This window comes from Photinus pyralis, unplaced genomic scaffold, assembly GCF_008802855.1.
Source record: "Photinus pyralis isolate 1611_PpyrPB1 unplaced genomic scaffold, Ppyr1.3 Ppyr1.4_LG7, whole genome shotgun sequence".
NCBI lineage: Eukaryota > Metazoa > Arthropoda > Insecta > Coleoptera > Lampyridae > Photinus > Photinus pyralis.
This window is the reverse complement of record NW_022170738.1, coordinates 37,832,769-37,856,165: the sequence shown is the minus strand read 5'-3', so window position 1 is coordinate 37,856,165 and position 23,397 is coordinate 37,832,769. Positions and strand designations below refer to the sequence as shown.

The window sequence follows — 23,397 nt, the reverse complement described above, 5'->3', positions numbered from 1 at the left end:
TGACTCGGACTGGCTTGATAAATAAGATGGAAACATTTTCGGTGTCTTCCCGGACTGTAGAAACTTTTAACTTTACTAAGCTACTAACTGCTTTGTTGACTCCTACTCGTACTAACTTTTTCTTAATACGGAATAAACCGTTTTAACAAACTTTTTCTAATTCACTTGACGATAACCAAAATCTTTTATTAAGATCGCTTAACTTCTTCTGCACACTTTACTTTGAAACTGACAAACTGGGTCTTCAACAAAACAACTAGGGCTAAACGCCCTCGTTTATCACGCTCTTTTTATAGCCGCGAAAAACGGCAAGCATTGGCATCAGTTGATTCTAGTATTTAAGGGAACATCACTTCCACTATAAAATAAAATCTTCAGGATTTCAGAATCACACTTGAGCATCCCAGCTTCGAAGGAACGCGTCCCCACTTACGCCGAACTAACACGCACATCGTAACATCTGCGTCTCTTCTAACAGCGATAAGAACACGTGCGTTAATTAAATTTCGTCCGATAACAAAACTTTATCTCAAACGAGCAGATGTATTTACATTTTAACACACCATTCATGTTTTACAATGAAATACACAAATTCAAACAATTAACTTAGAAAAGCGATAAACCTTAAACAAGACGCCATTACAAATAACTCTAAATGGAACAGTAATACCAAGACTCAAATTTAAGTAAAATAAACCAATTTTGTGTTTGTTCGTTAATAATGCCCCAGATTTACACTTAATAATATTTAGTGTTTGGACCGAAATAACGTCTACATGACACCAAAAAATCCAATGAACTTGAGGATACTGAGGCATCAGAAACACCCGAAGTATCTACAATATTGAAACGGTTTGAAGAACTGAAGTAATAGGGATAATTTGGGGAATCGAACGAATCCCAAGAATCGGATGGCTCTAAAGAATGTGAAGCTCGAAAAAGTTGGAAGCATTCGAAAAAACAGAAGTATCCTAAAAAGCACGAGAACCTAATCGATCTGAAGAGGATTGTGAAGAAAGAGTTGACTGATAGTAGGTAGGGTAGCTTTATTTCGTAAAGCAAGTATTTTGGACATCTATCGCTGTCCTTCAGTGGAACCACTAGTAATTATAACGATTACTTTAACAAATGAATGAATTTAACAAGTTAATTACTTCGTAGGTCCGCTGAAGAAGAACAGTGATAGACGTCCGAAATATTTGGTCTATCAAATAAAGTTCCTTCTTTGGTTTACACATTCTACAAACTTCTATCCAAACCAAGGTCGAAAAACCAACTCGTCAAATGACGAAAAACTCTAGGCGAAGAATTAAAACGTTTTGATGAATTTGGAAGATTTGAATATGTGGAAATAGCAGTATAGTCGAAGAATACAAAGAGAAAATTTGAAAGCATTAAAAAATGAAGAAATTGAGAAAACTGAAGAAGACGAGAGATCTAACGAACTTTAGGGATTCGAAAAATTTAAAGAATCTGAAAAATTGGAAGAAATGAATGAATCCGAAGAGTAATAATAAAAAATTCCAACGGTTTGAAGAACCTAAAGAAACAAACGTCCATGTAAACATAATAAATTAAAGAAGCAAATCTTTTTCGTGTACAGCAAAAATTATAACCGTGTCACTGAATGAATTTCACGTATAAATTAGTTTTCTTAAACAATTGCGTAATTTCAATATCGTGAAGGGTTACATTTTATGTAAGAAATTTTAAGGGTTGCTGGAGGACCTTTTAAACATAATCAATCAGATAAACAAAGCTTTTTCATGTAAACAAAAATTTGACTGCATCTCTCTTTCTCTACGCACAATGTACCCTTATGGTGGTGTGCTGGAAATGGCACACTTTCTTCTATAAACCGTTTAGACATCGGACCTCTCATGACAGTTATTGGGGAAGGATTATGAGATCGTCTTCTCCGTACCACAGAGAACGTGGCACCGTGGGGTGTAGAACACCTCCCAGCAAAAAAATACAAATGCAATTTCCGAATCATTATGTTAAAGCGACGTCGGTTCAAAACTAACCAGTAAAGAGGGATTCGATAACCCTTTCCCTATTGCACATCTGTACCGTTATGATGGTGTGTTGGAAATTGCGAGAAAACTGTGGTTTACTGACCCCTCGGTCCTCCGGTCACAGTTTCATTCGCAAACCGTCTATAGTAGGCGTCAGGCCTCTCATGACAGTTGTGGGAAGGATTATGATATTTATACCCTCCAGTAGACGACAGTTGGAAGAAGGACTCCATAATCCTTTCCCTATGCACATCTGTGCCATTATAGGGAGTGTGTCGGAAATGGCGAAAAAACTGTCATCTACTTGAGGGTTTTCTATACCCCCTAGACCTCCCGCTCACAGTTTCTTCTGGAAACAACTTAGGCGTCAGGCCTCTCATGGCAGTTATTGATGGATTATAAGATGGACTTCTCCGTACCATAAAGAACGTGACACCGGAAAGTCTGGGGGGGTATTGCAGCCAAGCAATAGCCCCAGCAACAAAAGGGTCGATGCCATTTCCGAACGATTATGGGATACCGAGTGGGATACCCTCTGTAGATGACATTTGGAATACCCCCACCCAAACGAAACAAAAAGGGTCGATGTCATTTCTAAACGATTATTTCAAAAGTGAGGTGGGTTCAAAACAACCCAGTAAAGAAGCGATGAGTGAAGTGTTGGAAGAATTCGGTGAAATATTTGAAAAAAAAGCGTTTCCGCCCTTCCTTTTATGTCTAAGAATATGTATACCAAATTTACTTCCAATCGTTTCAGCCGTTTAGCCGAAAATGAGAGTACAGACGGACTGACAGACCAACATAATCGGGATTTTGTTTGATTCGCATTACTGGTGCTTCAAAACGTGTATTTCCGTAAAAAAGTGAAGGGGGGGTCATTGTTTACCTCAATACAATACCTCCCTTACTAACGTGCGGGTGGTAAAAAGGGAAATTCCAAATTTGAAAAAATTGGGTAGCCAGAGGAACAAGTATCGAAGAATCTGAGGGCTGACTCTAAGGTGCCTGGAGTATCGCAAGCACCCGAAGAACTCGGAGCGAAGTAAACAAAGAATCCGAAGAATGGGAATGATTTGATGAATCTGAAGAACCCGAAGGGTCATAAAAATGTGAAGAATTGGAATAATTCGATTGAATTTCAACCAATTAAATAATAAAATGGTGACCAGGATTTGTATACGAATGTGAAACTAAATGATTGTGAAGAATTCGAAGAGATCCCAGGTTTCTTCGTATGAGATAAATTAACCTCGGAAAATGGTTCCCTTCGCCTGGAAAATTCGGCTCGGGAAAATTCACTTCAGGAATATTCGTATCGCTGGTCCCCCCTGGAACATTCGCTGCGGGGATATGTTACGCTATAAATTCACCCACGAGGATCCATAGCTAAAATATTTACGTTGGGGAATCTCCTCGTCCCTAAAAACACGTACTTGAAGAGGAACGTCATGATTCCGCATTCGCTACGGGGAAATCCAATCGATATTTAATTTTTTAGAGAAAAATCGGTCCGAAAAACTCTCCAGAGATCAATGCGAGCCAAATTCTCCGCGGTAAATCCGCTCCCAAGGATTTCCCTCCCCCTGTAATAATTGGGAAAGGAAGGAACTTCTTCTCCAAAGAATTGGGAATTTGAACGTGAGTTTTTTTTCGTGAAGTTTGTTGGATTGCAAGTTTCCAATGCAAGTATCCTTGGAGGGCAGTTTCGCTAGGAGTGGTGGGCCGGAAGATTATTTCATGTAGGAAGCATGTAATTTTTTACTTTATTTTATTGCAAGAAAATTAAAAACGGTTTCCAGAAAGTGATCAAAAACTGTGCATAATATGGAAATACCCGAAACTCTTATTATAAGAAACCTCATGAATATAATAATTTATTATCAGAATATAGCAATGTATTCTTCCGGAACTTGCAAATCTAATAATAATTTAAAAACGACACAGAGGTAAATCAAACCGCCATTACATCTGCCATGTTTAACAATGAACGAAATACGCCACGATCAGAAAGAAAATTTACGACCGAATTTTGAACCCCCGTTTATGTACTGTTTAGGCATAATGGCTATAACGATAACCGCTAAACCATTATAACTTGAAATATTTCTTCCATATGGCAATTTTCGCAGTAATTTTAAACGTGATTGATCGCATTTATTATACATTAATATTTATAAGGGGTTGTCTATATGGGTAGAAGCTCCGCCGTGTCTTTTTTGAAAACGTCGCGTCGTTTCCGCGCGGAAATGCATTGAAATTCGCGAGTCGTCGGGGGTAATTTAGTAAAGCGCGAAAAAATGTTTTTAATTAATCGTTGCACTTACATAACCCCCAACGAATGAGCTGCCCTTCATCAGCGAAAATGAGGTAAATTTAGGCGGATTTGGTTCTTTAGTCAGTTGCACCTGTTTCCAACTTCTCAGATTACTTTCACTTTGATGGATTGCAGCTATGATTTTAGTTCCGTATTTTTCAGGGGATGTGCCTTGTCTATGATAATTATTGTTACCAGAAATTCTCCATGTACGTTAAGATGAATTAACGAAGTTAGGTATTCAACCGCCTATGTAATTACTACATACATTAATTAATTCCGGAATTAAATTGTGCACATTTAGTAATTAGATTAATTCCATCATTCGCTTACATTACTCTTATCTCAACGTACATGTCTCTAACCCATTTAACTAAAAGCATACGTAAATGATCTTAAGAGACGAGATAACAGAAAACAAATTTAGTCGCAAAATAACGGATACAGAACGTTCCAAATAGTGATAATATTCACAAGAAAAACGGCCCAGAAACCATTTCGAATTCGATACAAACATTTCGAAAGTCGAGATAATCGTACAAATTGCAAGAGTAATAGCAACACGCCTTTGGGAAAACACACACAATCAGAATCCCAAAAGCAAACACCCACGCCATTTCCACTTCTTAGTTTACCCACTCCAAATGTACTTGGAGAAAAATCAATGATGGCGTGTTAAATACATTCATTCATAGTTCCTTTCGTATTTACATTTCAGTCACAAAAATGCTACAAGCTAAGGGTGCCACCCTTGGATATAAAAAATGGCCAAAGTGCACTTTTCTGTCTTGGGGTATTAAAAGTTGTCGTTAATGTTGGATTTAACAGTAAATGATGCGATATCTTAAAGCTGAATCTCTTACAAGGGTGTTGTATTTCAAGGTCCTTATTCGTAGTAAGATGCAATCCTCTTTCAATTAAGAGCAGAGTAGCCCAGCTAATCAGAAAAGTTCTGAAATTGTGCGCTATCATAACCGGAATATCCAAAAATCTAAGTAAGGGCTTTTTTATGTGACACCTTTTGGTCATGAACGAAGCACCATACAGAACGTACGGACTCGGGCGCCACCAAGCTTCAGGAGTCGCGGGTCTGCAAATGGCGACGGTCTACTAGATCGTGAATTCCTTCAATTCCATAAAATTAGCTCCTGGAATATTGTTCCAGAGAACACGCTTTGGAATATTCGCCTCTAGAAAACTCACTCGTCCTCTTTCAATGGCCAAATCCTGAACTATAAAGGGAAATGGAAGTTCGAAAAAGGTAAAGGTGCACTACATGAGAATCATTGCGGTAGGCCTTCAAAATTGAATTTATCAATCAACGACGACCGTGACCGTGTACGACCCGTAACAACCGGACGTGCTCCGCATGAAAGCTTCAGGTTGCGATATCGAAATTCCAAAAGTTTCCTCGCGGATCTCACGTACGCCCGCCGAATTTTTATTCGTCCCCGTTTTCCCTTGCATTTTCGCACCATTTTTCAAATCGAAAAGGATTTTGTGTCATGTTTAATTTTGAAGTAGACGAATTAAACTTGCCGCCGCTGTCGGTTTCGTAGGGGCGGATATTGCAAGACTCACCCTCACTGGTCACTGCGGTCCCTATTGTTCTGTCAAGCTCTGTCACGGCCAGAGATGCTTTATGTCACCCCATCCCCGGGTCCGTGGATTATCAGAACGTTATACTTGTCGAAGTATATCAGTTATTAGTATACGTCGCCGAGGGAGACGTGCCTTTTACCTAATTTAATTCTTTTCGCTTTATGCGTTGAATCCCCGCGTACCAAATATTTTTAGCCGAGAAGCATTTTGATTTTCAGTATTCCGTGCTCGCTTCGCATTAAGGATTAAAATTTTCTGCAGTATAATCATGCATAATAAAAGGGGGTTGCTTTATCTTTGATCCTTTCTTTGTTGGTCTTTCATTAAAGATGTACTCGGTGCTCTCGTATTATTTTCGAGTTTTTTGTTTTGTTGTGAGTGGAGTAGGGAAGATTGCCCTAACATACGAATATTAAAGCTAATTCGTTCGACATGATCGAACAATTTCTGTTCTGTTCATTGTGGCTGGCCTAAACAGAACTGATGAAAATGAACTACTTAACATTTCCAAATTTAGGTATGAGTTATTAGTTTTTAATTATTATTATTTTTTATCGAATCACTTGCATGCCCCCTCCCCTCCCCCTCCTCCTCCTCCTCGAAGCCATCACTTTTTATGATTATTGACATATTTCATTCCACATTAGTTGAAATGTTTAGTTATATTTGTGTTAGTTAATTAATGTGTTAGATTTAGATTGCATTTCATGTTTTGGGTATATCTCTTAATTTAATTATTTTTATTTTTTATTCTTTTAGAAACGTTCAGATCCCTGCGAATTTTGCTTTAAATCTTCCTAGGATCTTTTTAGAACCTTAGTAGAGGTTTTTTAGAACCTTTTGGATCTCTAGAACATTCCGGCTCTCCGTAATCTTAAGAACCTTAATAGAATTGGTTTTTGTGTGTAACATTCTCAAAAGCTTAGAATATTGGATCGATTGATGTATATTTATTTTACGCTGCCTTTCTCGGATTTTTCTCAGAGCCTTGTTAGAATGCCTCTACAATTTTCGTATATCAGCCCTTAATAACGTCAATAAAAGATCATCCATTCGCATTTTTTATGAAAATAAAGAATAAGAGTAATGAGTGACTGCAAAACCAATGTAGGGGTGGTCGAATCATAATTATTTACGGATTTTATTGACCCTTAATCTACATATTAACAACCCCCAAATAACTGCAATAAAACTGATTCACGCATTCGCAATTTTTTAAAAATATTTTTTAGCGTTGTCGTTTATCTTAGGCAAAAGTAACAACGGAATGTAAGCCCAATTTAGAGGAGTAATAATTTTTCACATATTTTATTAACCCTTAATCTGCATATACCTAATAAAATAATAGCTTCGCGTTTGACGACGTTATACTGGATAAGTGGGTGTGGACCACTTATTTATACCGGCCTTACTGGAACGAATTCCAGGAAAGTAGTGTAGCAAGCACTACGCTCCAAAGCCGCCTTTTATTATTAGCCCAGGGTAAACCCCAGGTATTTATTTTTAACGAGGCTAAGTCAACCTCGAGGAGGCAAACCGATAAAGGCTGTTTGTTGGCGGGCCCGAGAATCGAACCTGGTACCTTCGTTTTTGTAAGCTAATGTCCATACCACTAACCGACTGCCTCCTACTCTACATCTACATCTAATCTACATATATCAGCTGGAAAATCCCATCAATAAAAATAAAAAGGGTTCCTAAAATCCTAAGATATGTCAAAACTTTTGTGAAGATTAGAAAAAATCGCTTTCTAAAGAGATAACTGAAACAATTCTTGTGAACTTCCTCGTTCCATGTCCCTACCGTGTGTCCTATTTTGGCTGAAATTGCAGACTGCAGGTGTATCTCAGCATGTGCCACTTTTTTTATGAAACTTTTAATGCAACAAACAGAATCAATCCAGCTACGTTTGTTTCTGAGATACAGAGTGAAAGTGAAAAATTTGACTTTTTAGGATGTTATCACATCTTACTACCCTAAGAGAGAAAAAAAGTGCTTATTTTGGATATTTTAACATAGAATCTAGTGGCATAAACAGGAACCTCAGATTATTACCTTATTACCTTCCTTTTTTACCAAAAATCGACTACACCAAAATTTCTCGGGAAAACACTTTTTTTATTAATTTTGGTGCGTAGAATCCAAAACAATTCGTACTTTTTCGATCAGACTTCTCAATCAAAAGTTATGGACTAGAAACCAATTTCGAAAAAAATTCAAAGGGCTGTAACTTTTGAAATAGTAGCCCAATCTTGGAACTGTTTGAAATTATGGATTCTACAGGCCACATTCTATCAGAAAACTTTTTTCCGGGTCGATCTGAGACAATTTTTTTTTTCGGGGCTCAAAAAAAGGCAGTGTATAACCTTCCTTTTTTACCAAAAATCGACTGCACCAAAATTTCTCGGAAAAACACTTTTTCTTATTAATTTTGGTGCGTAGAATCCAAAACAATTCGTACTTTTTCGATCAGACTTCTCAATCAAAAGTTATAGACTAGAAACCAATTTCGAAAGAAAATTAAAAGGGCTGTAACTTTTGAACTAGTAGCCCAATCTTGGAACTGTTTGAAATTATGGATTCTACAGGCCACATTCTATAAGAAAATTTTTTTTCCGGGTAGATCTGAGACAATTTTTTTTTCGGGGCTCAAAAAAAGGCAGTGTATAACCTTCCTTTTTTACCAAAAATCGACTACACCAAAATTTCTCGGGAAAACACTTTTTCTTATTAATTTTGGTACGTAGAATCCAAAACAATTCGTACTTTTTCGATTAGACCTCTCAATAAAAAGTTATGGGCAAAAAACAAATTTCGAAAGAAAATTCAAAGGGCTGTAACTTTTGATCTAGTAGCCCAATCTTGGAACTGTTTGAAATTATGGAATTTTGGATATTTTAACATAGAATCTAGTGGCATAAACAGGAAATTTAACCACCTCTTTTCAGATTTGACCCAAAGTTGGTATTTTTTAATGCAACACCCTTAAACGTCAATTTTCTTGCATTATTTTTCCTGATTAAATTAATGTACCTATCACAACTCATATTTTTAAATTTTAGCCATGAACCAAAAATAACATTTTACGATTTTTAAATAGTAGGCCATGGATTCACGGAGATGGAAATTTTGTTTTGTTTATTGTATCCATGGTTACTAAAGCAGTCGATACCACTCAACAACAATGACTGACGGTAATTTAAAAAATTTGAAGAATGTGATAAAAATACAGGTTGTGATAGATGAATGTTGCATTTAAAAAGTACCAACTTTGAGTCAAATCTCAGAAAAGGTGGTCAAAAATTTTTTTGACTACGTCACTGGATTCTGCCTTAGGCAGTTTTTACCCTTTTTCTTTCTTATAAGATATTATAACATCCCATCATGGGATGATCTGTAATATTAAAGAAGAGGTTGCTAAAAGGCATTTAAACGTAAAACGAATACTTCTTAACAGCGCGTAATTTCCTTTGATTTGCAACCAACCGCTTTGGAGTTCCAAGTTCCAATGGTTCACGCACAGCAAAAAAAGATGGGGGTAATGATAAGCAAAAAGGAGTCATGGTTAAAGCATGGGACACTAGCCGAAAACTAGTTATTTTGACAAACGGAAGATATCCGATGTTTTTTAGTGCACTTTCACTTAAAAAAAATAAAAAGTGCACTTTTGCGCTCTTGATGTCTGTCTGTAGGTCTGTCTGAGTCATAAAGGCTCCGGAACTACACCAGTTAGGTATTGGTGTCATTTGATTAGAAATTAAAAATTATTTCGTGTTTGTATTCTGGTTAAGGCAGTTCATAAGGGCAATCAAAAAAACAAATTTGAAAGTACACTCCTTCGCCTCTTGCCCACAAGCTGGTTAACGAATTTTTTTTAAGATTTTACTGATCGACTGATCCTATTCAAATGACGTCATGCCCGAGAATAATAGGTAATGGTATTGAGTCATAGACGAACCGGCATTTATACGATAAAGCCTGTTATAGATATAGGGTTAGCATTGATAATAAATGTAACTTAATATTTAAAATTAGTTGTAGTAGAAACGTAGAGGCGAGTGGTTGTGGAAAACACAGGTAAACAATTATTTATATCTTGGGAATTTGTTGCGAATGCCACCTAACCCTTTCCACATTAAGTTATTCCAATTAATTTCGCTAAAAGGGAATTGCGTAACTTAATAATGAAGACTAATCTCTAAATGCGAGAGAATGCTTTGATACCAAACAAAAATCCGACTAATTTCTCGCCCTTTTCGAAACGCGCCCTGCGGCCATCGCTTCCTTTCCTTAGTACCATAAATAACTTCATCTCGACACTTGAGGAATGCACTATATATTTATACACAAAAAAATGGAAAATTTCGCTTGGTTTCATGCAAGTGAAGTCTGATTCCAAATCAATTTGATATGTTAAGTGGTGCTTGTACCACGCGAATGACATGTACATGACGGCGATATCGGGGGTTGTTGTTAAAATCTAACCCAACAATGAATACAGCTGTTTGTAATTGGTTGCGCTGCATATAGTGGTTTCCATTATTAAAACAACATTTTGAGCGCATTACAAGAGCGCCCGTATCGGTTTTCGATAAATATTGGTTTAAAAGCTAATAGAAATTTAACCGGGATTAAGTGCGCGGGATTAGTTCGGACAAAATTGGTTTTTTGTTACCACTCAAGGATTCTTTCATATCGCAACTGTCACAGACAGTCGACTTTTCCCTATTTACAGCATTTTGAAATTTTATTGCCTATTTTGCTCTACGTGAGCGCTAAACAACTCGTATTGAAAACTGTAATTCTGAAAGTAGAAAAACTTTACACAAAATTTTGAGGGGGGTAGCTTTAAAAAAGCAAAAAAAACTTTGTGCACGACGCTTCATTTTTTCAAAAATAATTTGTATACTTAGTCGTTTTCCTTAGGGAAACGTAACAGGGGCGGATTAGTTTGTGCTTTAATTTTTTACATATTGGTTTCAGGTTTGATACCAATTCTACACCTTTCAATCCTTAAGAATTAGCTTCTAGACAAAACGGCAGCGGGGCAGGAGATGTAAAAATTGTTCCATTTTCAACCTTGCGTACATAGAGTAAGTGCTGCCTCTGGTAAAAAATATCAAAAACAATCTTAGTTAGCGTTTGGCCTTTACAAAATAGATGTCTCTTTTCATATTATAAGTATTCGCGGTTTTTCAGTTTTTTTAATATACTATTTTTTTGAAATATAAATAAAACATACCCACTTTAAATTTCGTTTTCGAATTTTTGAAATTATGGGTAATGAAAAAATTGATATACCTACCTACAGTAAGGGACGGTCGGACAGAATTGTTTGTTGAAATTGAAATTATTAGTTCAATTGTATGCCTAGATTCGTTGAAAAATGATCTTTTTAATTGAGCTATGCTACTTATAGTTTCCATTAGTGATTAGACAAACACAAGCTTTGTCCATAATTTATCGAGCAGGAAAATTAGTCTTTTCCTGACAATTAAATATGCACAAGCTGGAACTAAAGGACAATAGAGAACCGAAAAACCATAAAATGTTAGTCTTTTTTTAGGTTTGTACTTATAACTCGAAAACGGAGCATCTCACATAAAATTTTATTCCCATTAAAGTTAAAGAGCATGAAATTTAACGTCAAATGATTGCTTAAAATATTAGTAATTTAATGTTGTACTTTTTCATACCTTAAAAACCACCCTTTATTGCAATGCTTAAAAACTATTTTGGTAGATAAAAATAGAAAAAATACGTACAATTACATTACATACACATATTCAGGGGCAGGTAATTCTTTCATTTTAATTAAAAGCATGATCATGCTATGATTTGTGCTTTTGGAATTTTTCTAAAAAAATTGTGATTGTTTGTTAATCACTTTATTTTTGAAGCTAGAATCTACATTAAAACCCATTTTGCAGCCTTTTCCAAAAGATATAAGGCTATTTACATTAAATCACTTTAAAACTTTTAGTTTCGAAAGGGTTGAGCTTAAAGGGCTTAAACAAGGTAGTCTTCGTCACGCTGTAAACGTCTACATCTCACTTAATTTCTGTCGTACAGAAAATGTCCGCAAAATTTTGGAATTAAAAACTACACTTTTATACTGTAGCATTTTTTACGTACCTACCTCCAGTTGATTTAGAGTTATGTATGTGGAAGAGAAGCATATTTTTCACAAAATTGCAGGAATTCGTTTTTCACTTTTAGGTATCGATCTTATTTGCATCATTACTCGCTCAGTTTTTATGGTAAATACTTTTTTTTAAAAGAAGAAAGGTTTTTAAATACTTCATATAAGTGTTTCTCAAAAAACGCACAGTTTTCCTGTTATTTGACTTTGAAACTTTGTGACAGTCCGTTTGAAAATTATTATAATTTTTGGTTGGACCTCGTAATTTTGTATGTTCACTGTGAATTTAGTATTTGACGAACAAGACTTAACATTTACCAATCCATAGCTCGGTTCGTATTGGTCACAGAGCAATAATTAAAAAATCATTTGCTTTGATTTTTTTTAAAAGCTGCAATTTTGTTCTCTGCAGTTTTTGTTATAAAATACACTTTCGAGTTTCTCGCGAATAACAATTTTTTTTAAAAATTGACCTTTTTTTATGAAAATCTGATACCTCAGGCCACGAAGTATTTACAAAAAATAAGAGAGCACTTTCAAATTTTTTTATTATACCTGAATCACAATCTCCGTTTTAAACACTTAAATGCGTGCGAAAAAGGGCCTTTAAAACACACGTGCCTTAAAGTTGCTAAGTAACGATACTTCAAGTATGACTTTTGAAACTTTCATCTGGATGAAATAAAAAATCCTCTTAGGGCACTTTCTGTAAATGCAGAACATTTCTTTGGCTTTTGTACCTATCCTTTGGTTGAAGCTTTCACAAACGCGCATAATTTAGGGTATGCTTCCAAATCTGTTCCACTTTTTAATCGCAGCATTGCTTTAAAGTTTTGAATGAATGCACCAAAATATAGAAGATTTAAATACCTGACATTTCCTTCATATATGCCAGCATTATGGATGCATTTAAGACTCTATTCGTAAGTGACTTCCTATTCATCCATGGAAACAACTTTTCATATTCTTTATAATAGGCTTTACTGGAGTTGGATTTTACACCTACCAACGTTTGTTTAGATTTTACAACAATCGATTTAATGGACGGTGTATTATCTTTTTCAACGGAAATCAATTAATTCACAAAGACGATGATTTTTATAAGCAAACGTCAAGTGACATTTCCATGGCAATCGTGAAATTACGAACACCCAGCCCACTTAATTAGACATGTATTCGAGTATAACGTCAATATGATTTCATTGTATTTCCTATTTTTAAATTATAATAATAATAATAATAATAAAGTTTATTGTGTTTAGGTAATCAACAAGAATTACATACACTCGTCATCAAACATATTTCTAAATTGTAACCTATAGCATCAAACTAAAATCGAAATTTATAAATTCATCCGTGGAGTAGAAGGCGTGAGCTAAAAGAACATTTTTAATACAGCGATTAAATTCTCGGTTGGATAGTGCTTTGACGGTATCAGGTAAACAATTGAAAAACTTTAGTGCCATATATTCAAAACCTTTTTGAGTTTTGTTGAGCCTCAATAAAGGGAGACGAACATTGCTTTTGTTTCGGGTGTCATAATCGTGATAAAAAGCTTGTTGCTGATAATTTAAAATGTTCTTTCTTGCAAATCGCAAACACGATTCAATAAATAAACAGGGTAACGTCAAAATGTTTAGATTAGTAAAAGCACACCTACAGTCCACTCTATAACCAAGCTTCGCAATGATCCTTATTGCGCGACGTTGTATTCTAAATAAGTGGCTACTTGCTGACGAATTACCCCACACATTAACTCCATAAGAACAAATTATGACATAAAGCATAATACGCATTTCTTTTTTACTTAGTTTTGATTGAATATAATCAATATGAAGAGTAAACTGCAACTTAGGGTCAATGTGTATTCCAACAAATTTTACTGATGTCGAATAAGATACATCATGGCGTTTTAAAGAGAATAACAATTGTTCAGTTTTCGTTGAATTTAAGTTTAACTTATTAGCAGTGCACCACCCTTTAGTTTTGTCACAGGGAGATTGAGCTTCAGATATTAACTGGGCTAGATTATCACCTTGAACCAACAGAGTAATGTCATCCGCATATAGAATGCAATTATTGTTTGGTGAAATATAACTAGGAAGGTCATTGACATAAAGAAGGAACAGGAGTGGGCCAAGAATACTACCTTGGGGGGACTCCTTTTGTAATTGCTAGTGTACTGGACTGTTCATTACCAATGCGGACATATTGAGATCGATCGGATAGATACGACCTGATTAAGGACAAACTCGGGACATCAAAATTATACACTTTTTCCAACTTATCAATAAAAATTTGATGGCAAACACAGTCAAAAGCCTGCGATAAATCCAAAAAAATTGCTGTCGAAAATTCTCCAGCCTCAAAACATTGCAAGGTCGTATTGACAAAAGACAAAAGAGCATCAGTTGTACTTCTACCAGACCTAAAACCAAATTGCTTTATGTAAAGTATATTATTTTTTTCTAGGTGAGCTGATATTTGTTTAAATAATTTTTCAAATATTTTGGAAAAAGCAGGTAATATAGATACAGGTCTATAGTTTTTCGGATTATTAATATCTCCCTTTTTGTATATTGGTACGACTACCGCCATTTTTAACAAATCGGGAAACACGCCTTCACTAAGAGCTGAGTCTATTAACTTAAATAGAGGGGAGATATTTGATCAAGTTAACACTTATGCCAAAGGAATCTTTCGTATTGCTATTCTTTAAAGACATTAGAATTTTTCGAACTTCAACAGGTGACACTAAATCGAAACTAAATTTTGGATTACGATTGTCGATAGTACAAATCTCAATTGGATTAAGGTTAGAAGTTGGCAAAACATTCATATCATAGGAATCTCTAGAAAAGTGATGGTTAAACTCATTTGCCGTAATATTGTAACAAACTTGTGTTGATGAACGTCTGTGGGAATTAATAATACTCCACATAGTACCTATTGGATTAGACGACGATTTAATTGCGTCACTATGTGCAGAGATTTTAGCCCTTTTTATAGCTTTTTTATAAGATGTATAACAGTTTCGTTTCAACCTCAAAAGATTTTCAGATCTATAATTTAAATACATTTCACAAACTAACTCATAAGTTTGTTTCATTTGTTTAAGGTCGCGAGTAAACCATTTGATTTGGGTTCTTTTATTATTCAGGCTAATAACTTTTTTGGGAAAAGCTGCCTTAAAAGCGTCATAAAAGTGATGAAAAAATATGGTAAATTTCATATTGGCATCCAAGTAGTTACTGTTTAGGTAATCCCAACTACTGCTACTTAAGATTAAGAATATCGACGCTTGCCCTTCTCGGGTAATGGGTCGAAATATTTTTTGTCTACGTCCGGGCAAATTTTGATTACAAGTGATTGAGATATACTGACCCAAATGGTCAGACATATGAGTAGCTACGTTATTGGCAATAAAATTATCTATGGAAAAGTTTACTAAAATATTATCTAAACAGTTGCCATTTCGGGTTGGATGTAAAATTGTCTGAAAAAAACCAAAAGAAGTATACAAATTACAAAATTGATTTGTTTTTGTATCTCGAGTATTGAAACGAACGTTGAAGTCACCACATATGATGACGTTTTTAAATTTTATCAGTTCCGATAGAACATTTTCAAAAGTTGCAATAAATGTTTCAAAGTCCCCCAGTGGAGACCTATAAACAGCTACCACTACTATATTAAAGTCGGTTAACACACATGCAGTAATCTCACAGTGCAATTCCACTGCTAATGAATTAATGTCCACCAAGGGTTTGCACACAGTTTGAACTTTAGTTAGAATTAATACACCTCCATGCACCAACTCAGTTCTATAAAACGCGGTAGACAAACCCCATGGACCTATTGACAGGCCGTTCTCTAGTTCATGTTTAAGGAGCCAATGCTCACTAATTACAACGACGTCATACTCACTCTCATTTAAATACGCTTCAAGCACATTAAATTTGTTCCGCAAACACTGTATGTTCATATGAAGCAACTTAAGGGTTATTCCTTTGGCTTTGTTTTTAGGGTGTTCCAAAAAAAACGATTGATGCATATTCCAGCAGGCCAGTTCGTTGGCAGTAAGAACTTTTCCTTATATTCCGGAGGGATTGATATTCTAAATGAAGAATAAGATTCTGGGTGCTTGGATGCTAGTTTTTCAATATCGACATTCAATATGTCATTATTGGCTAAATGATCTTTAAGATGATTAATATCTGTATTAGGATGCAATCGTGCTACATGATAATGCAGTTTTTTTACAACGCCTTTAAGGGCACAACTTGAAAGGGATGTTCCAGTGGCAAGTGGAGCTGCTACACGACGCTTTTTTGTTTTTTGTTGCTGCCAGCCGTCCTCAGAAATAATCTTCGGAGGGTCCTTCGCTACAATATCGGACTTGGTTTGTAAGTCGCTATTTAAGTGAATTATTTCCTTCAATGTGTCGCATTGAAGGTTATCCAGTTTATGAAGTTTACTTCTAGGAATTTCCTCTGAGCTGGTGTTATTACCGGCCCGTGTGTTGCTATTATCTGCATCGCCTTTAACGACTTGATTAGATTTAGGTTTCGCTTTAACGAAATCACTTTTTAGCACATCAGAAAAATTTACCTTTTTGCTTGATGTAACTTCGCTACCGATCATCTCATTGCCAAGAAGCTTTAGTTGCTTGATCAAAAAATCATTTTGATTTTTGATAGCACTTAACTCCACTTGAAGTGGTTTTACAATTTCATTACTGAATGCCTTTAACGCAGAATTTACTGCTTTATTTATAATTGAATTTAATTGCTCTTCATTTAGATTAAAACTGAAGGAAGTATGGAATTATACTGCAGGTATAATAAAAAATACTATAAGATACACGTGTATAATTGGTCTTTAAAGCACTTGCAACGTTAAAGGCACTCCGCTTTGCGTCGTGCCCTTAAACTCGTTGCGCGTGCTTTAAAGACTTGATTATACACTTGTATCTTAATATACTATTTTTCGATTTTGATAGCCCTTATGGACATTTCATGCCTTAACGAGAATACAAACGTGAAATAATTTCTGATCGAATGACACCAATACCAAATCTGTACGAGTGTATGTGGTGTAGTTCCGTAGCCTTTGTGACTCACAGACAGACAGACATCAAGAGCGCAAAGGTGCACTTTTTATTTTTTGAAAGTGCACTAAAAAAATTATAGAGCACTTTGTGATTAAAATTAATTTTTCTATCTATTGTAATTAAGTTATAATAAACAATTCAATCTCAGAGAGAGATGGGGTGCAACCACTCCCTAGGGTTGAAAGTACCCTTTCATAATATACATTTTGATCCTTAGGATATTCCCCACCTACTGTCCAAATTTTAAGTTAATCGATTCATTCCTGTACTACATAAAATATAAAACAAAACTCATGGTTATTCTATTTTAGTAGACTTGCACAAATAAATACCTACGATGCATTTTTTTCCGGTCATGAGGAAGTATAAGTACATAAAAAAAGAAGACGTTGCGTATGCATAATTGTAATTAATAGCAGACAGACAGAATAAGACAATACTGTGTTCAACTTAGGTCTGGCCGTTTGGGCATAGGTACATGTATATATTCAAATTTCAAATTTTACTCTTTACTTCAAACTTAAGTTTTAATGTATACCCAGACTTAAGTTGAATATATATCTTACACGTCCTAAAAAATCTCCGCGATTGTTGCATTCGTTTAGGAGCTGGCCTAATTTGAAAATCATATGTAAAAAATACATTGAAGTATCCCAGCCTTAATTGACATTTCTTATACAGTGCTTTAATCTAATTTCGGATGGAAGAAGGTTTCTGTTGGTTTTTTGTGAAAGGCTTGAGAAGGGCTTAATCCTTTATTTTTTGGAAAATATATTCGCTTATGTGACATATATAAATTAATCGCAATTATTTCCCCAGGCGAGTTCGTTATTAATAGTCTCCTTGATATAATATTCCTCTTCGAAATTCGCCCCTAGGCAAATTTCGCGTCAAAAAATTGGTGCCTATTTCTGATAAGCTCACAAGTCAGTAATTTCTTTGTCGCGGAAAATTCCGGAGGCGAATTTACTTGGGGACAAATTCCACAAGACGCTAGGGGGGAGGGGCAGTGCACCAAGCAATGCGATGCGCTTTTTGGGCTCAAGTGCCGCGTACTTTTACATTTTTATGCTTCACCAAAAAATCAAAAAAGGTTTTTGCTTTAAGGCGAATAACTTTAGCGCATTTTCTATTAATTGGTCAGTACTTCCCGAAAGTTCATGTATAACGGACTACTTATTTGTACTATTATTACTATTATTTGCACAAAGGAAAATAAGTGCAAAGACGGTGGTCGCACACACATTTTTCCAAATAAATTAAAGCCAAAATGTTTCTTCAATTCATTCAGATAAAAGAATAGAACTAACAGTTTTGTGTAGGTTTTTAAATCCCTTCTTTGCGACATTTTTTTTAAAATTTCTACCCCTTGTTTCCTTTTTTCAATGGTTTTTAGTCTTTAAATACTTTTTAATCGCTCCCGAATTTGAAACGCATTTTTATTCTGCCAAGGAAACTGCAAAGAATTACGCATTTAATCTAAATTTCCTCTTCAATAATACGAAAGTTGCCGCATTCGATTTTTTGACGGGTTTAATTTTCAAAAATAAAAGAGACTTTTTCATTGTAACGTTATCTGTATTATGCTTAGGTAAAGATAGGACAGCCTTTGGTGTAAGCACCTCGAATCCAATGGAAATGAAACGTATGTTTACTCAGAGAGAAAATTGTAATTCAGTCTGGAGCATTGTACAAATATCTACCTGCCCTCCGAAATTAAATACAATCTGTAGAACTTCAAATCGAAAACCCCTGTGTATTCAAGGTCTGGAGAATAAACGGTCTATGAAATTAAAATGCGAAAAATCTACCGCAGTGTACTTTTGGAACTTTGCCCCGAAGGCCACCGCGTCAGCGCTACCCCCGGATTTAGCGAACGATTTGGAAAATTTACCCTCGAGCTATCTTATATGCTAATTCAAAGATTCATTGTTATACGAGTATAATGTCTGAACACGAGAAACGAAATTTACGTACCTAGACAAAATGTGAAAAGGTACTATGTAATTGCGAGTGGAAGTTTGAAAAGCGAACCAGACACAAAAGGAAAATGATAAGAGCATCGCAGTGGTCTTTACGTATCGTTTTACTATTATTATTCCATTACATGTAAACGCGGGAGTTACAGGATGGGAATGGAATAAATCCATTCGGCCGTTAACTCGATAAGACACCCTATATCAACGTTTCACGTATAATTAAATAATGAAGTCGAATAAGACGGATCGCCCTGTAGCTCAATTGATACAAACAGTAACTGCCCGTAATTAAATGATCACAAAATGCGGGATTAAATGAAAACATTTAGCCGATCGAATGTGACTGTCTGCTGCTCCAGACGACGCGTTCCTCGCCCTTTAGTGTTTTCATATAGTATGAGAATGGGAAAATAATTAGGTGGAAGTATACATAAATCCTTTTTAAATAAGATTTGTTGCTGACTTGTGGTTTTTTTTCCAGAGGGAATCCGCGCAAAGGGATGCAGACAGAGAACGTCGACTTAGGGCCGATAGTGAAGCCCGTGCTAAACAGGCACTTCAAGAAGCTGCTCGCTGTAGATCGCGACTTAAGCTTCTTACCCACGAATTTTCAAGGTAAGAAAGACGTCTCTTGACAGATTGACATTTACATAACACTTATCTCTAACTTGTGTAGTGGTATTTTTCTCTTTTTCCGAGAATAAATTACCATGTTAAAAGACGGAAGCTTTTTTGGCACGGATTTGCCTTCATATTCAGAAGGTGATCCTATCTGTAGAATCAAATTTAACAACTACCGAGTTTTGTTGCATTCGTGTTTGCCAACAAAAATAGCGTCTATGAAGTTTTAGAGATAAACTTCTCTTTAAACATTGGACTACTTAGTTTTAATCACATGTGCGCCACATTTGAGTTGTTTACAATAAGAAAATCCGAGCTGTTGATATCATTGACTTTAACTAGTGTTACGGACAGCACGAAAAATTCTTCGGTATATGATATAATTTCTCTGAATTAGTTTCAACTACTTACAGATACTTCGGCTGAATGAATTCTAGAGACGAATTGTCTTCTGGGGTGATTTCTAAACATTTCTGGGTTCTTCCTGCACTTTAGACATCCCCCTAGGGCCTTTCTGTAGCTATTTCACGGCAACTTTTCAGTACAGGTAGTAGGGCTATGTAAATCTTATGGCAGATTGGTGTGCTCGGTTTGAAGTAGGCCAAAGAATATCCATTTGGTTAAAATACATGTGTGACATCTCTGTGCTCCATAATAGTTTGTACTGAAACGTTCTCTGGGAGGACTCTGCCAAGGCAACGCTCTAGATAGGCTGTGTTAGTTTTGAAAGGATCTAGAAAATTGTCGAAAATTATTCGGGCACTCTTAGAAAGCATTTCCACTGTTTTGGATAGCTCTGAGGGCATTGCGGAAATGTTACAAGGCTCTAAAAGCACTTGTAAGAATCTGGACAGCACTTTCCAGACTTTCAGATTATAATTTGAAAGCCTCTTCGGAGTCATTCAAAGCATTTCAGACGTTGAGGCCCGCGTAAAGTTAGAAATAACGATACAGCAATAAATATAAATGGACAAATCCTCTAGTTGTGGTCGGACAATAAATACGTCAAATGTAGTTATGTAGCGATTGTTCTTTCGTGCAATTATAAATCAGAAAAATCTCAAAATAAGTTTAGTATTAATATATTTGACAATATTCACGAATTCAAACTGTTTATAATTGCTATAGTAACTTTAAAAACAATATTACTAGATTTTGCATGTCTAAATGTACCTAAGTACACCACTATAGCCGTCTTCATTAAGCAGTGGACACAAATTACGTACTCTCTGGCTCTTGACCAGCGATTCCAAAATTCTTGTTATGTCTTTGATAAATATTGCCATCTGGACAATCGATTAGTGGGGATCTCCACGAAGTCGGTATTCGGCATGATGGTAAGTCGACGACCAATAATTAAATGAAAAGTAGTTAGTGCCTGACAGTAATTAGGGGAAGAAGAAAGCGGGTAAAGAGGACGAGAGTTAAGTAAACATTTATTTCAACAATTCCTGTTAAATACTCTTCATATATAAGTAATGCATCGCCTAAAACAAAACCCGTTTTAGATGAAATTTAGTTGATTTTACACCTGCTTCTGCTAGGCCATTGAAATGCGGTGACGAAGTTGGGGAAAAATGTCAGTTAATCCCTTCATACATTAAAGACTTTTTGAATTCCTTTGTATATTTTTATTCAGAAATTCAAACATAGTTTTTAAGTCATTATTTTCTCCTATAAAATTACTACCATTGTTATGAAGTTTTTTCCTTTTAGATGCAAATCTTCGAAATGCAGTCAGTAGAGAGTTCAATGTGTGAAGGGTTAAAATAAAATAAAATACTTACTTATTAAACGAAACTTATCCATGCAATGTCTTTAGATCTTGTTTTCAATATTGCACCGAACTCCAACAGTGCTAGAAAATGCTAAAATAATTAGTAGATGTAATATTACACCATGTAATCATATATAAGAAGGTACCAATTAGATTAGGTAGTACCTATTTATACAATTTAAATGATGCAGATGTCCGTATATGCAATAGACTAGTGGCGTATTTACGGGGGGAGATGAAGGAGATATATCCCCCCCCCCAGAAGAATTGAGTTATCATCATAGCTATTAGGTATTTAGGTAATACTCCGCTATCCGCTCCGCCCACTTTAAAATAAAGGCAATAATATATAGGTATATATAGAGAGCAATTTTGGTTTTGGTTAAAGTCTAACCAAAATCTAAATATTCTGTAGTATTCAGTATTCACTATTCAGTGAGTGATCAGTGTTGGCAGTCAACGATTTGGCTATTCGGCATCGATCGGCATTTCGCTACATTGATGCCCAAAATAACAAATAGGTATCAGGTACTTAGTACTGCTACTGAGATGAGGTACCTGCGTCCTGCCTTTCACGAAATGACGAAAATAAGAATTTTAAATTTTAAAAACAGGAATTTTTTTGCCCATAACTTTTGATTGAGAACATCTAATCGAAAAAGTACGAATCGTTTTGGATTCTACGCACCCAAATTAATAAGGAAAAGTTTTTTCCCGAGAAATTTTGGTGCAGTCGATTTTTGGTAAAAAGGGAAGGTAATAAACTGCCTTTTTTTGCCCAAAAAAAAAAATGTCTCAGATCGACCGGAAAAAAAACATTTTCTTATAGAATAAGGCCTGTAGATTCCATAATTTCAAACAGTTCCAAGATTGGGTTACTAGATCAAAACTTACAGCCCTTTGAATTTTTTTTTGAAATTTGTTTTTAGTTCATAACTTGTGATTGAGAAGTCTAATCGAAAAAGTACGAATCGTTTTGGATTCTACGCACCAAAATTAATAAGAAAAAGTGTTTTCCCGAGAAATTTTGGTGTAGTCGATTTTTGGTAAAAAAGGAAGGTAATAATCTGCCTTTTTTTGAGGCCCGAAAAAAAATTGTCTCAGATCGACCGGAAAAAAAACATTTTCTTATAGAATATGGCCTGTAGATTCGATAATTTCAAACAGTTCCAAGATTGGGCTACTAGATCAAAAGTTACAGCCCTTTGAATTTTTTTTCGACATTGGTTTCTAGTCTATCTTTTTATTGAGAAGTCTGATCGAAAAAGTACGAATTGTTTTGGATTCTACGCACCAAAATTAATAAGAAAATGTGTTCTTGAGAAATTTTGATGCAGTCGATTTTTGGTAAAAAAGGAAGGTTATACACTGCCTTTTTTTGAGGCGCGAAGAAAAAATTGTCTCAGATCGACCCGGAAAAAAATATTTTCTTATAGAACGTGGCCTGTAGAATCCATAATTCCAAACAGTTCCAAGATCGTTACAGCCCTTTGAATTTTTTGTCGAAATTGGTTTTTTGCCCATAACTTTTGATGGAGACGTCTAATCGAAAAAGTACGAATCGTTTTGGATTCTACGCACGTTGACTAATTAAAGCAAAAGCAATAAAGGGGCCTGTCAGCAGTAAGAAATAAAATACCGTTCTATAATCTAATCTTTTTCGCCTGTACAATAATAAATAGATAAATGACTACCAGCATCAGCAACCTGCAACCCAATTTCCTGGGTGACTGTATGTGCCACGAACTTGTTTAATCCCCCCCTCCCAGAATACATTTCTACGTACGCCACTACAATAGACTGCAACCCCAAATGCGAAGTTCGGTTGAAG

General features: G+C 35.5%; 1 protein-coding gene across 5 annotated transcripts in view; it reads left to right on the top strand.

Moving 5' to 3' along the window:
- LOC116177237 (dentin sialophosphoprotein) overlaps positions 1-23,397 on the top strand; it is a 234,778-nt gene that overhangs the window by 174,573 nt on the left and 36,808 nt on the right. For all 5 annotated transcript variants that reach the window (XM_031496152.1, XM_031496151.1, XM_031496150.1 and 2 more), the window contains one exon: positions 19,650-19,783. In XM_031496152.1, the coding sequence (XP_031352012.1) occupies positions 19,650-19,783 (134 nt within the window). The remainder of the gene's footprint in view (positions 1-19,649; positions 19,784-23,397) is intronic.